The sequence below is a fragment of the Protopterus annectens genome, chromosome 2.part2, assembly GCF_019279795.1.
Source record: "Protopterus annectens isolate FY-2018-M chromosome 2.part2, PAN1.0, whole genome shotgun sequence".
Taxonomy (NCBI): Eukaryota; Metazoa; Chordata; order Ceratodontiformes; family Protopteridae; genus Protopterus; species Protopterus annectens.
In genome coordinates this window covers 891,899,716-891,915,079 of record NC_056730.1, presented here as the reverse complement: position 1 = coordinate 891,915,079, position 15,364 = coordinate 891,899,716, and the positions used below count along the sequence as shown (strand labels likewise).

Here is a 15,364-nt window from a genome sequence, read left to right as displayed (position 1 = left end):
TGATCCTCTTTACCTTTTATAGTCTGTACAGCTTCCTCCCCCCTGGAAGTGTCTTGTCATTTCGTAGTTTGGCTTTCCTCATATTACCTTCCCTTGCTGGCAACTCGCAGATCGTGCTCAATTGAGACAGGTCTCTTCAAAACCTCAATGAGTTCTAGGTGTCCAGAGAATCTATTGCCCCAACTCTGTCAAGGCATTTTTTAGTTTCTTCCATAAAAAAAAATGTTCTCTGTCTTTTGGCTTCTATTGACCTCCTTTGTTGAGGATCAGGGCACAGTGGCCTTATGCTGATCTCTTTTCCTTGGAGGAGTAGTCACTTCTTAGTACCTTAAACGTTTCCTCAAAAAGCAAAAGCTGGGTAACAGAACAGGCTGTCATTTTGCAGAGTCTGAGCTATTTCTTGATGCCTTTATCATCTTCTTTCTTCCCTCCCCCAAATGTGCAGAGCATACTCGCGTACCACACTGCATATCCATTGGCAGCCCCTTAATGGAATGCCTGTCTTCTGGAAGCTCACTGGAGTGAAAACTAGGTATGCTAGGCATTGCAAATCTCCTTTCCACCAAAGAGAAGAGCGCTAACCATCAGCCACTCCATCCCCTTCCCAACTTGCTGATCCCATTGCACTCAAGCTGTTAATCCTAACTGAACCCAGGTCACAGGTATTACAGAGGGGAACCATCCATCTGCTCCATTGGTCCACCATAGGATTGTTTCCCTTCTTTTCATTTCCATGCTAATAAGAACCCTTTGCCTGTTTGCTTCCGGTAATTTTCTGTACTGCTGTTATCATTCTTCTCTTAGATAAATCATAGGCTTTCTTCTCAGATTTGCCATCTTCTCAAATTTTCCACCGTCACCCCCTTTTCTTTCTTTCTTTCTGTGAACTGTCTCCATTGCTTTTAAGTCTCAACTGCCTCTTTTATCTATGTCCCTTTCTTCCCTTTACTTTCCGTGCCTTTTTGCATCAGTTGCTGTGCCATTGTTTTTCAAAATGGACATCGCAGTCATAAATGTTAGCATAGTATTGGCCATTTCCTGTTCCTGCCTCACAGAACCACACAACAGAGTGGGCAGCATCTCTCCCTGCTTTCTTCAATTACATCCCTGCAGGGTTATTGAAAGCTAGATCATAAACCAGGTATGTATTAGATCAGTGAAACCGTATTACAGCGAATGCAGTTTCGCCGACACATATAGACCGAAGTCCGAAAGTAGTGAAGGCTCAGGTCAGCCATTTTTTTTCCCCAGGGCCATGACATTTCCCTTTACCCCACTGTAGTGTGATGTCGGGAGTTGGTATATTTAGTTAGGGGGGTGGGGAGGCACAGCCTCCCATGTTGGGGGGTGTGGGGGACAAAGGCCCCCAGTTTGTTTGAAATTGTGTGCATGTGTTTTAGTGCAAGCAATTTCTTTCCCAGGGAAAGAAATTGCTGTTTTGAATGTTTGCAGTTTAGTGAGGTTGCTGATTTACATATAAATGAAGAGACGTTCGATGGAACGCCTCTTCGAGCATTTAATATAGACCCCTTAAACCTCCTTCCTCTGCTGGGGTGTATGTAATCTAGTTAAGAGCTTCTTCTTGAAACATCACTACAGGGCCACTCCTTTTGTTGCAAGAGGTGCAGGCTTCCTATTCTACAGTGTTTAAGCTGAAGACCCCCATCACCTCTTGTGTTCTCCTCTCCTCTTCCGTAACCCATCCATCACCACCATATCCTTCCACTGATTTATTATCATAGGGTCTGTAGACTAGCCCTTTGACCATCGTGTACTTTTTTTTTCTCTCTCCCAACATTTCCACAAGATTTCAGTCCATTAACCCTTCCAACTTTTTTTTCTTCCTGTGACTATTCCAGTCTTTCATATCTTTTGAGTTTGCACAGAGATATGAAATGAAAACTTCTCTTCATGAATGCTTTCTGAAAGTTTTCTTTTCTTTTTTTTTCTTTGAGTAAATTTCTTTGTGCCCCTTGACAAAGCTTATTTTCTCTCCTCTCATTGTTTCATCCCAAACCACATTTGCCTGAAGCAGTTTTGAAATACCTTTGCAAAGTTTATTTTATATAACGAGCAACAGTAATAAAAACTTTTTTTTAACTTGGCAGAATATTGTTTTGTTTGAACTTGTTGGCATTTAAATCTTTGTGCTGGCTTGCAGGCACTTTCAGATTACCACATGGATTTTCAGCATATTTTGTTGGCCTCTTTTCCAAAGTAAACATGCATGATATAACTTATTTCTGACTTGGCATATCTGTTATCTCACAGTTTTGATTTTTTTTTCTGGTAGCCTTCCAAGCTTCTGGAATACCATATTTCATATTTCAAAAATCTGTTCAGGCTCGTGGCATTTTCCTGTAAGTAAGGAGCAAGAACAATGCGTGCCCTCCTTCAGAAATATTTCTGATTTGCTTTTTAGAGTTTGCCATTCTAAGATAACATCTCTTGCAGCAGTACCTGGTTTACATACATTTTCTTCATGAATACATCAGAAGGTGATTGCCTCAGTCATTTACCATCTCTCAGTCAGTTACCATCTCTCTGCTTATGCTGACAGTGTGTCAAAATTTGGTAAGCTCTATTGACTTGCCTCTCAAAAGGCAACACCTGTGCATTATAGACACACGTTACTGTTGATAAATTATTTACATGAGGTGATAGAATTTATATGACTCCAGATAATTTAAGTCTGTGTATTTGACAGCCGTATGGCCTTCCACTCCTGACCCATTCATAGTGTTATTGTGCATCATCAACAGTAACAGTTTAGTACTGCTCTATACTTTTGAGTATGAAGTTGTTTACATCTTGTTCCTGCATTTTAGATTTACCCATAAATATGAATACTATCCCTGTGTATTTCTTTTAAAATGCTTGTATATCTCTCTTCTTACATTAGGTGTTTAAAACTGGCTGGTAAAAAAAAAAATATAGCTGCTGTGAATAAACTTAATACTTGCTGTCAGTCAGTTCAGTGTTACCATGTCCTATCCTAATCAGAATCACATTTATTTGCCAAGTATACACGCATACAAGGAATTTGACTTTGGTTTCAGTGACACTCCAAGTATGAATTACCTAAACTACATTTATACAACTATTAAAAACAAGACAAACGATATACATGCAATTAAGAAGACGACAAAAAAGTAAATATACATATGCATAAACATCCAAGGTGCAAAGTGCAACTCAGTGCAAGAAATACTGAAATAAACTCTGAAAGAAACAAGTATTAACAAATATGTAAACAATGCTGCAGAATCCATGGCGGCTTGGGAAAAAGAACACCCCAACCTAATAAGCTGAATTAACCTTTTATGAACTTGATGGCCTGTGGAAAAACATGTTCTTGTATCTGCTTGTTTTGGTACGTATTAATCTGTAACGCCTGGCGGATAGTAATAGTTCAAAAAGTTGGTGGCCTGGATGTGAAGGGTCGGTGATGATTTTCCCTGCTCTTTTCAAGACTCTGGAATAGTACAGGTCCTGTAAGGGGGCAAACTAGCACCAATGACATTTTCGGCAGACCTGAATATTCGATCTAACCTATTTTTTGTCATAATTAGACAGAGATCCAAACCACACTGTTATGGATATGCTGAGTACAGACTCAATGACTGCTGTATAGAACTGAGTAAACAGTTCCTGTGGGAAGTTGAGCTTCCTCAGCTGTCACACCAAGTGCATTCGCTGTTGTGCCTTTTTTAATAATGGACCTTACATTGGTCTCTAATTATATACGTCCTTATCTTGGTGGTGGTTGTCTTTTCTTCTTTCTCTAAATGTTCTAGATATCTAGATCTTGATGGAAGGAACACCACCACCTGAATTAAGCTACTAATATGAAATACTCCAATAAAAAAATTCCCTGTACTCCTGCTGCTGCAAATTGCTGTAACTACGTTTCATATACTCTGAAACTTACAAGTTCTGAAGGGTCACTGCCATTTATTACAGGTATGGGTAGCTGAAATTTATCCCACTACATACTCTCACAATTTCATGTGTTATAAGGTGCTATTATTGCTTAGAGATATGTGTATATAGTGAAAAATATAACTGCTGCAGAAATAGAAGAATGTTCTCAAACTGGCCCATTCTACTTGCTCTGTTGTGTGTGTGTGTGTGTGTGTGTGTGTGTGTGTGTGTGTGTGTGTGTGTGTGTGTGTGTGTGTGTGTGTGTGTGTGTGTGTGTGTATGTGTATGTGTATGTGTATGTGTATGTGTATGTGTGTGTATGTGTATGTGTATAATATATGTGTGTGTGTGTGTATGTATATATGCAAGTATGAATTCCAGCAAAGCTCCCATTAACTGAAATGCCACATCAGAGAAAATGCCACAAAATGCCGATCAGTAGAACCCTTAATAGATTAATACTGCACCTTTGGGGTCAGGGGACTTATCCCAGCAGTGATCATTTTGACAATGTCAGGTTTGTCTCTTTCAGTTGGTAAGAGCTGCAATGACTTCCCTGTAAATGTGTGTTAAATAGGAGCATCATTTTCAGTTCATGTCATAGGAATACCTGGCCTGATACACATGTTTTTTTTCATTCTCATATAGCTTCATGCATTACAGCCAGTGTGAGCAGAAAATTTTAAGTTTTGTTATTTGTTATGCACTTGCCCATGTTGCTGTATCGGGACATGAGCCAGAATTATGTATGGTCCTTAGTTTATGGCAGCTTCGGTTTTAGTAGTCTGCAGCAGTTTACCAGGTTTAAGAGCATATATTTGTTACTCATGAATCATGTGTATGAATGTTATAGAGCTAAAGTGGTGGTTAAAGAGCGCTCTGATGCAAGATTCTGATTTGTCCAGGGACTTCCAGTAATATGTGTAAACCGATTCCTTTTTTTCATCCAAACTAGTCTGCTGTCTTGTAATTAAGAAATTCTTACTAATCCTTGGCTGTTATTTCAGTACATCAGAGTTCATCTGGTCATCTGATTTGTCCTTGGTCAGAGCCTTTTCATTGTTTTCTTGCCAATGCCATTTCAGTAAGTGCTGGAGTTCTGTGTATGCTTGTTATCTCTGGTTAAGCCCATTTAATTATTAATTATTGTATAGGCAGAGGTCTGCAATCTGTGGCTCTCTGCTTGCCCCTTGTGACCTTGTAACATTTGAAGCATATGGCTTGGCCTAACAGCAGCATTGTAAAGTTCATATAAAATTGTTTGTTGGCATCAGTAAACATTTGTTTTTGTTAAAATCAGTAATTGTTCATATCCGTTCAGCTGCTCAGTTTCTTCTGTTTGTCTTATTTGGAAGGGGGGGGATTCCACTGTCACTATCAAAGTACTTGGATGCTGACTGAGTTAAAATGCCTTTTTTTTTTTTTTTTTACATTATCATTGTTCTTATTTAGATCATCTGACATCTTTCACAAAGAAGATTATTACCTTCAAGTATAATCCTTTTTTGCTTTACCATACCAGGGTTTATCCTTGCACTGTCACTTGAGTGTGTAGTACTTTAGTCATGTTTGGATTCATGTTAAGAGAAGAGAGTGAGCTTGGCATAATGGTTAAGGTATTTACCTTACAGATAAAAGGTGCATGGTTTGATCCTCACATAGACATAGGATAATTGGCTAGGCTTGAAATGGCCCACAAGGGCCATTAGCCTAGTACTAATCTATAAACATATGAGCAGTTTTTATCCATTGCTCTTGTAGCCATTTGAAGGGTTAGGTATAGTAAGTGCTACTTCAATAATTCTAAAAACGTGGCTTTGAAAATGACTTATTTCAACGTACTGATTTGGCTGTGTGGGACATTGCAGTGGGATGTCTACAATTTCACTTTATCAAAAGTGCTGCAAAAAGGTACATCCCCCAATGGGACCTTTACATATTATCTTGGCAAACCATAAAAAGTCAAACTACTGAGTCTTAATTGTGGACATTCCCATTGGTACTTATGCTGGCAACACATAAAATCAATGCATTTCATTGAGAATTCCAATCAAGTCTGGAATCTTAGAAGTCTGGTCACTAGTCCTAGTTTTATGATTAGCTTTTAGTGCTAGTTTCAGCTTTATGTTTAGTGGTATAGTTAGTGCCAAGGTTATGGATGGGGGGGTCATGGTTGAGACTGAGGTCCTCAGGTAAGGTGATTGTTACAAGCTTATTTTCTGGGTAAAGACGGGGAAATTGCATCCACTCTTTCTGCAATTTTCACTTCACACAAAATCAGAACTGTAATGTAGTTCATTACACTCAGTGCTGACTGCATTTATAAAAGGATTGAACTAGTCGATAAAACTACTGAAAAATTGTAGCACTTTTACAAAATGTTACAGGATTTGCCAAGAGGCCTAGTAAGCAGTTTTCAAGTGATTTATTCTAAGTCTGGTTTCAATTTTTCTTGGTTATGTGTTAAAGTTTTTGACTGCGTGAACCCCAAATTTAAAACATGTAGTTTGGAAGCTTTCACTGACATGGAAAATTAAACAATATTTCATTGTATTTACATTTTATTGGGGTAGAGCAGTGATCAGATTCATTAGAGGGTAGAGCAGTGATCAGATTCATTAGAAAAACAAAGTACAAAATAGCCGTATATAAATTAGTAATATATATTCTTGAAGTCTGTTCATGTCCACTTGTTAATATGTGTAGTCCAACCAAGCAACGAAGACACTTTACAGTGGAGTCTCATGGAGAAAACCACCACGGTAATGCTCATTACTCAGATACATGCAGGGTAGGTAAGTAATTGCATAGGAGTGCAGTAAAATCCTGCTAAGCAGATCAGTATTTAACACTAAGCTATATCCCATTATATGTACAGAGTTTATTATACATTGCTTGAGGATACTGTGTCATGACATGAAGTTTGGGTCATAGCAGGGACCTGAAGTAGAACAGGGAGGGAGTCCAGTGAATGGACGAATGGTCAAGAATGGCTGGTGAGTCAGATGCTGTAAAGGAGATTGCAAGATAGAGAGAGGAGAGGAGAGAACTGGGGTATTGTTAAGATAAACACATTACTGAAAAACTTGGCCATGAGTGCAAGATGGCAGGTAAGAGAGAAGAACAGTTTAAAAGGTAAGTAGTGCCTTATGGGAAGAAGGACTTGCATGTAACTCTTTGTGCACAGAATTCTTTGAGGTGCTGTCTGTCAGGTTTGTTGAGTGTGATTTCATATTTGTTGAGGAAAAGAGGTGAGAGTTCCCTATGCAGTTTCACCCTGATGAGACACTGACAACAAAGGCTTTGTTTTACATGACAAAGTTGCCTAACAGAAATATTTAATTATTTTTATTTAATTATACAGTTTAACTGAGGTAAAGCATGGATCGCACTTGAACAATTTCATACTCAACCAAGAATATGAGCACATCAAGTGGAGAAAAATAAAAATAATAATTTGTACAATAAAAGAGCACACAAAGGAATAATTAATATACAATAGAGAAATGATTTAAGAAGTTAGTCAACAAAAAACACTATGTACAATATTAACATCACTTAGAGTGGCAACATTTAGAGAATAGATGCTATTGTGAAAATGATAGTATCTGTCAGAGATTAGGGGGACTAGATTATGTGACCTGAAGTAGAGCATGTACAACCAGCTTGTGCTGCGAAATATTCTTTAATTTGTACCCAAAAGGAGGAAGAAGAGGAGCAAATCATAATAAATGTTAATTTAAATGTGGTTCTTTACTTTGTTTTTTTAAAAGATGAATACACACAGTGGACCAACAAACCATTGTACTGTTAATTCTATCTGGTATATTGCATGTCAGAACTATAAGGTCTTGCCATTAGGTTGCATCTCAAGCTAGTTTCCAACCCCCTTTTGTCTGCTGTGTGCATTGCAGTGTCTAAGATGCTGACACAGGCATACTGCATTTGTTTCTCTTAGTGATGGAGTTGACTTATTTAACGTGCTTGAACTTTTATTCCAAGTTCTGACGACTTTATTTTGATGGTGAGATGTGCAGGATTAAGACATTAAAGATCTCTACATACATTATGTTCAACCTAAGTGTAAAGAATCAAAAGAAAATTGCATTTTGACTGTATTCCTTGTGAAATCTAGTCATGGGAGGAATACTGCAACAGTATTTTGTTTGTGAGATAAAAACAAAGTATGAATAAGATATAATTCCATAAAACTTGCAGTTTAGTGAGTAGTTTCCTGACTCTCTTAAATGAGTGGGAGACCTGTATACACACAGTAAATGTATCACAAAATCATTTTAATCCTAAATGCAGTGAAACAGTTCAGAGATACAAGATTTAACTCTCATACCATAAAGTTAACTGAATCGGGAACTGTCTATGTGGCTGTGGTGAAAAAAATTAGCATAGGGTTGTTATTGTAGACAGACACTACAACAAAGATTGGGACATTTGAAATTTCTGGCAGTTGGCAGAGGACTGGGACTGTGAGCTGTTAATGAGCTACTTCATGTGGTGCACAGATGGATTCCATCATCCTTCCTTTGTCTGGTCTGTGACCTTAAGCAAGTAATTTAACCAGGCAGTGCTTTGTGAAAATTGGGAATCTGGGCTTAGCTTATCAATGGACTCCTGGATAGCATGGCTTGTAACTACCTATGAACCGATGTATATGTATGTGTTGGATTTACTTGCACTAAGCCTCCTCAGAATATCTCATTTTAATGATCTCTCTCTACTTTTATACCATAGTTTCCAATAATTTTCTCTGTGCTCTAATAACCTCAAAAATGTAATAACTGTCATTCCTATTTATCTTGTCACTTGATTGTCAACTGTGTTCCCTCTTTATAAGCCAATTATTTGTTAGTTATACTACCTGTGTATAAAAATGTAATTTCATTATTGCACTGAGGAGCTTTTCTCCCTGGCCCTCCACTGAAAATGGGCTCTAATGGCCCATTGGACTTTCCCAGTTAACAAATTGCAAATAAATAAATAATAAAAATGGCTATATATATATATATATATATATATATATATATATATATAATATTTAGGTTTAGCAAGAGGTAAAACTGTAAGCTTAGCAATGATATTTAAAAGGGTAAAAAATCTGTACAGTTTATGGTCCTGAGAGTATGGATTATAACAAAGGCAAAATGCATTATACAAACTTTGATATTTAACACATGACATTTCAATTTGTTTAAACAAGAAAAATATTGTGTTGTTCCCTCTGGTTTCCCAATGCAGGCTTCCCCATTCTGACTTGTGTCTTCATTTACCTCAACCACTGTCAATGTTAAAAGTAAGGGCATCAGTCAAGACGTGGGAGACCCCATTTCCCATTTTTTACTTGTTTTAGGCCTTCATTTGGATATTCTGCTCTCAGTTTGGCTTACAACAAACTATGAAACTATATTTTGAAGATCCTAAAGCCCTGGATGTTCTACTTGGATTGAAGTATGTCTTAATAGGTAATAACTGGCAATTGTCATGATGTTCATCACATATATTCTCCATGTAACTAAGATATATTTTTTTTCCTTTTTGACATGTTTATTCTCCCTTTAATTGAGAAGAATTTTTTTTCCCTTTTTGGCAAGTTCCTGTAATTGAGAAGACTCATTTTCCTTTTTTTTCCATTTTGGAGGTATTCTTTGATTCTTAATTTTATCTGTTCAGTGTTCCTACTGCTGTTGGAATCTGAAGTACATTTTCCTTAGAAGACCTGACAACGTTTTTTTTTTTTTGTAAACGTGTGTAATTTCGTAGAGGTAAGTAACTTTAGATTTATGTTCAGCTTTGCTGTCCCTAGTACTATGTATAACAATAGAAATTGGCTGTTGCCCCGATGTTATTTTCTAGTTAGAAAACTACAGCCTACTTTAGGCTTCTTACTCTGGTGACTTAGTTTTTTTTTTCTTTTTTGCAGTCGAATTGAGCATTTGAAGTCCCAGAATGACCTACTTACAATCACACTTGAAGAGTGCAAGAACAATGCTGAGCGAATGAGCATGCTGGTTGGGAAATATGAGTCCAATGCCACCGCACTGAAACTTGCACTGCAGTACAGGTATGGTTATCTACACCTGCCATACCTCTTTTTGAGGTTTTCCAAGGTTCAAGATTTGTGGTGCCATTAATGAAGTATTAACATGCTTTTTCCTCCATATATCCAGTTAAGGCTCAGATGGCTTTAAAGTGCATCTCCTCAGTATCTGCATAAACCATAGAAAGTAGGAAATCTTTACATTTCATTTCTGCCACAGGCCAGAACTACTGTAGGCTTTTCTACCTTTCTGTGCATTCATTGGCTAACGTGTGTGCATATACCTTGATTATAGTAATCCTTGTCAATACTTTGATAAAGTTTTAGGTTGGCCTACTTGTCTACACTTACTTACTAGATTAGTATTCACAGCTGAAATTCGAGAAATGAGTACCTTGATTGTTTGTAGCTGTCACTATTTTAGAGGTTTGAACAGTCGGTCTTATTTATCTGACACAGTTTCTCTTGGGTACCATAGCTTCCTTTCTGTTATAAAACACTACAAATGTGGAGCATGTCATAGTAAAATGTCAGACATCACTTTGTGTGGACTAATTAAACATACTTTTGCAAAATGTCAGTGAAAAGTTACTTTGCATGTAAGGATGTTAAGTGGCACAAATGTAAGCAGAGCGCACCACTGATGTTTACAAGCAGAGCACACCACTGATGTTTACAAGCAGAGCGCACCACTGATGTTTACAAGCAGAGCGCACCACTGATGTTTACAAGCAGAGCGCACCACTGATGTTTACAAGCAGAGCGCACCACTGATGTTTACAAGCAGAGCACACCACTGATTGCAAAATATATCCTCCGCATTTTCACATATATTAGGGTATTGTCTTTATTTTTGTAGCATTCAGGCCATATTCTTATTACTTGCGTGAGTGGCACAGCATTGTTGCCTCACAGTAAGATTTTCCCTGGTTCAATTCTCAGCTGGGGAGCCTTCTGTGCAGTCTACATAACCTCCCTGTGTTCCCTCTCGGTGCTCTGGTTTACTCCCACATTTTAAAGACATGCAGTAGATGGATTGGACACTCTAAACTGAGTGTGTGTGCTTGCGAGTGTGTGGTGTGGAAGAAGTACCTTGGCAGAGCTAGCCACCCATTGGTGTAAACTTTGGCTCTAGATGATTGTCACTGGTGAAGTGATACCTTGACCCCATACAAAAATGGGAAGAAAGAGGTTATGGATAGATGGATTTGTAATAATTGCTGTTACTTTCACCCACAGTCAGCGTTATTTATTGATGTATCTGACTGTTTTAATAAACATGTATGCAGTCTTTTTTTCACTTTTATGTTAGTAGTGATATGGTTAGTATTATTTATTTGATTTCTACATTTCATTTTTCAATTCAGACCACTTTGCATGGCCTGTGTTTGTTATAAATAAGTAATATATAGAGATTACTTAACAATGCCTTAATACTAAGAAAAAGGCATCCTTGTTATTTATCACTTTGATATCAGACAGTTACATAACACAGAGGATTAAGATCATTACCAGATCATAACTGACTTATCTGTTTGAAACATGGATGCCAAGAAATTCTCTCAAGAGTGAAGCTCTTCAAGGCCTGTTTTTCTTGCTTGGATCCATAGATTGGCATTATTTCAATGCCTGTTTATCTTGCCTTAGAGCTATAGAAAGTAATAATCAAATAAGATGGAACCAGTAAGCCTATACCAAGGCTGAAGTCTGGTTTAATGGAAACGTGTGTCAGCACTGATCGAGAAGCCACACATAAAAGGCAAATGGTGTTAAAACGTAATGTGAAACCCTCAACTGTAGGATACAGTATTAATGATTTTGTCACCTAGTATTGTAGGCACTGCCTGTTCCTTATACTGTGAGTTAAAACAGAAATGTGATCAGTGTACTGCTCCAGTAAAATGAAGGCAGTGTTACTTTATGTCCTTCACCGATGCTCTTCATGTGCTGTGCTGCTTAAATCGCACTAACCATGACAAATTGAAGTATCAGCACAACGTAGTTAGCATTGACCATACGCACAGGCAGAGGCACAGGATCAGAGAAAGGCAGTTGCTTGTTTGTTACACTGGAGGGGGCATTGCTTTTATCATAATTATTGAAAGCCTGTAATGGGCAATGGTGATGTTTCATTTTTCTCTTGTCAGTAAAAATATAATTTCTTGTATTATAAACACACAACCTTATATATCATTGAATGGCAATCTGTTACAGCTCTCTCCTGTTTCTGACAACGATTGATTCTCTGCTAATGTCGCTGTGGTTTGATTAACTACTCATAAGGCAATGACAGCATCTAGTATTTACCCACTCTTCCCAGGTGCAGGGTAATGTACTTATGCTTTAAGCAATGGGGAATTCTGGAGCTAACATAGGAAAACAACAATGGGTGCTTCAGGGATATTTTATCCATCTTTATTTTGTTTCTACATTGAGTCGTATCTGATACCCTTTAGTAGCTCATCTGGGTCTGTTTTAGCACTTTCACCTTTCTGAAGTAATAAAGTCAGTGTCAATGTTTGCTATTTTCACAACCATGTTATTGTTTGTGGTGCAGCATATTAAAAGTAGCTGTGTTACTTATAAATAACATTTGACAAAAGCAGTACATTAGTATACTTAATGTTGTGAAAGCTATTAGGTGTACTGCATGCAAAGACACAAGCCACTGAACGTTGATAATATAAATAACACAAGAGAGTCCAGTACTGCCAACAGCCTACACACTTAAAAACATTCAAAATATTAATGTGAGATATGAAGTGATGCAAATGAAGATAAACTGAACTGCAAGAGTGCTAAATGCATTTTCAGCAAGAAGAAAATGGTCATCATAAGATGTTGGCCTATCAGTGTTAAAGCTATGCCGGCAGGCCCTTTAAGAGCCATGTATGAAAATGAACACATTTTGAATTAAATTTATTGACTGCTAGAAATTTTTGCATTAATGTTTTTAAACTGGAAGTGTTCATGAGCTGTGCCATAAATTAGACTAGCAATTTAGAACCCTTTCAGAATCTGAAAATGAGTTTGTGAGGCCATGTGTCAATATAAAGTGTGACACATAATTATGTGTTCCCTTTCATATGTCACTGTCCATGCTTTCATTAATGTCCTTCCTTCAGTGCATTCATATCCCCACGCAGAGCTATGGTCACTACTTCCCAATTTGTTGTAATCTGAAGTATTTAAACATTGATGGCTCAAAACTGAAACTGTAACTGAGGTATTACTGTGGCTTGTCAGACCATTCGGGCTTGCAGCTGGTACTTGAATCTGAGCCAGAGGTTTTCAGATAGCTCATTCTGAAACTGGTGGTAACGATATACTCACAACAGTTTGAGTCTTCAGAGGGTGTCCTCATTTATGTGCAAAGATGTCCACATCTTTAGAGGTTTTTACACAGGGTAGGAATGGGTAAATTATTCTGAAGCATTGCTTCTCCTACCCATAAAACCCTAACTATATGCTAAGCTCGTAATGACATGCTGTGAGACACAGGGCGACTATGCTGGAACTGACTAGTTGCAAATGCCAGTCCTTTGTGGATGATCATTTTCTGGTGAAAAGGGTACTTTTGGGGGCTTTTCAGCAATAGTACCCTCAATAGCCCCCCCTACACAGACATGCAGTGTGACTATTGACATCCTGCTTTAGCTGACTTATTTATACTAGCTGCCTTGGTATATTGCAGTATATGCCAACAGTGGTGCTGAAATATTGAGTGCACACATTAACCTTTTCAGAAGAGTATCTGAAGATACAAGAGAACAGTCATGTCGATGACAGATGTCAAGTTGGGACATGGGGAACATCAGTCAGTTTTACAGGCTGCAATTGTAAAGAGAGGTGAGCTCTGAGTCAAGTGGGGTTGTGCCACTAGGCAATAAGAATTATGCTGCATAAGAAAGAGAGTAACAGACTGCTGCTAAGTGGCAAGAGCACTACTGTATGGTAAATGATGTAGTGGGGTCTCATAGGATCCATTGTCCCACCAGGGGCTCCAATATCCTAGACCTGGTCATTACCAACATCGGAGATAGATGCTCCACACCAGTGGTCACCCCCTCATTGGTCAGGTCTGACCATAAGCAAATCACCCTTGACATCCACATCCCTCCCCCACCACCCAGTAAGGAAACCTCCTTAAAAAACTTCTCCAAAGCCAACTTCATGCTACTGAAGTCAGAAGTGACAAACTTCATGACACCCATGCAGATGGGATCTGAAAGTTCGACTGCAGAATCCTACACTAAGGCACTGTACGAGCACATCCACTCGTGCATGAATCGTGCCATCCCAAATAGAACCAAGATGCTCTTCTCCAAAAAAAGGAAGCCAATCTGGTGGTCCCCTGCTATAAACAAACTATACAACAGAAGGAAGAAACTGTTGCAGAAAGGAGGAAAATCCCAGGATGCAAACAACTCCCTCACCAGCCTCAGTAAGAAGCTGAGATCCCTCATAAAATCCTCAAAAGCTAGTTATGAAAATAAAATTGCCAAAGATTCCAAAGACAACCATAAGGCATTCTATAGTTATGTCAAGAATCTAAATGGCAATGCTCAGACCTGCTCTGAGCTACAACAGAATGGCATTAAATATACTGCTCCCAAGGATATTGCCAATATCCTGGCAGATCGATTTAGTGCCAACTTCACCCCCTAAAGGGCCCATCTCAATGCCAAAAGATTGCCAAATTCTGGTAATCACGGCCACACAGGTAGAAACTGAACTCTCCAAAGCTAAGAATACAGCATCCATGGGACCAGATGACATCCCAGGCTGTGTACTACATGAACTACAAAATGAACTGGCACCTCACCGAAGTGTCATGTTTAGTCATAGCCTCACCTCAGGCTTCGTGCCCACTGAGTGGCGCACAGCTACAGTTATCCCACTTCACAAGGGGGGATCCACCTTGGATCCCGGGAACTATCGTCCCATCAGTCTGACAAGCCTGATCTGTAAGGGCATGGAACGCATCATCATGGAACTTATAAACAGACATTGGCAACCTTCAAACACTGGACCCCACCCAGTTTGGGTTTGTGAAGGGCTGATCTTGTCTCCTGAATCTGATTGACTTCTTTGAATCAGTCTCCAGAGCTGTGGACGAGGGTAAGGCGGTCCACACAGCCTATCTGGACCTCACCAAGGCCTTCAATACTATCCCCCACTCTGGAATCATAGATAAACTTACTGGGCATAAATCTGTACGTCACTCGATGGGTTGCCAACTGGCTTACTGACAGAACCCAGACTGTAAAAGTAGCCGACTCCAAATCCAGCTCCAGACAAGTGGAGTACCTCAGGGTTCAGTCCTGGGACCACTCTTGTTTGGCATCTACTTCTCTGAAGTACAGGCCAACACTAAGGGACTCTGGC

The 15,364-nt window shown here is 38.8% G+C and overlaps 1 protein-coding gene across 2 annotated transcripts in view; it reads left to right on the top strand.

Annotated features, from left to right (window-relative positions):
• Positions 1-15,364, top strand: part of MCC (MCC regulator of WNT signaling pathway) — a 1,047,208-nt gene that overhangs the window by 801,388 nt on the left and 230,456 nt on the right. For both annotated transcript variants that reach the window (XM_044064211.1, XM_044064210.1), the window contains exon 10: positions 9,860-10,000. In XM_044064211.1, coding sequence (XP_043920146.1) covers positions 9,860-10,000 — 141 coding nt within the window. The remainder of the gene's footprint in view (positions 1-9,859; positions 10,001-15,364) is intronic.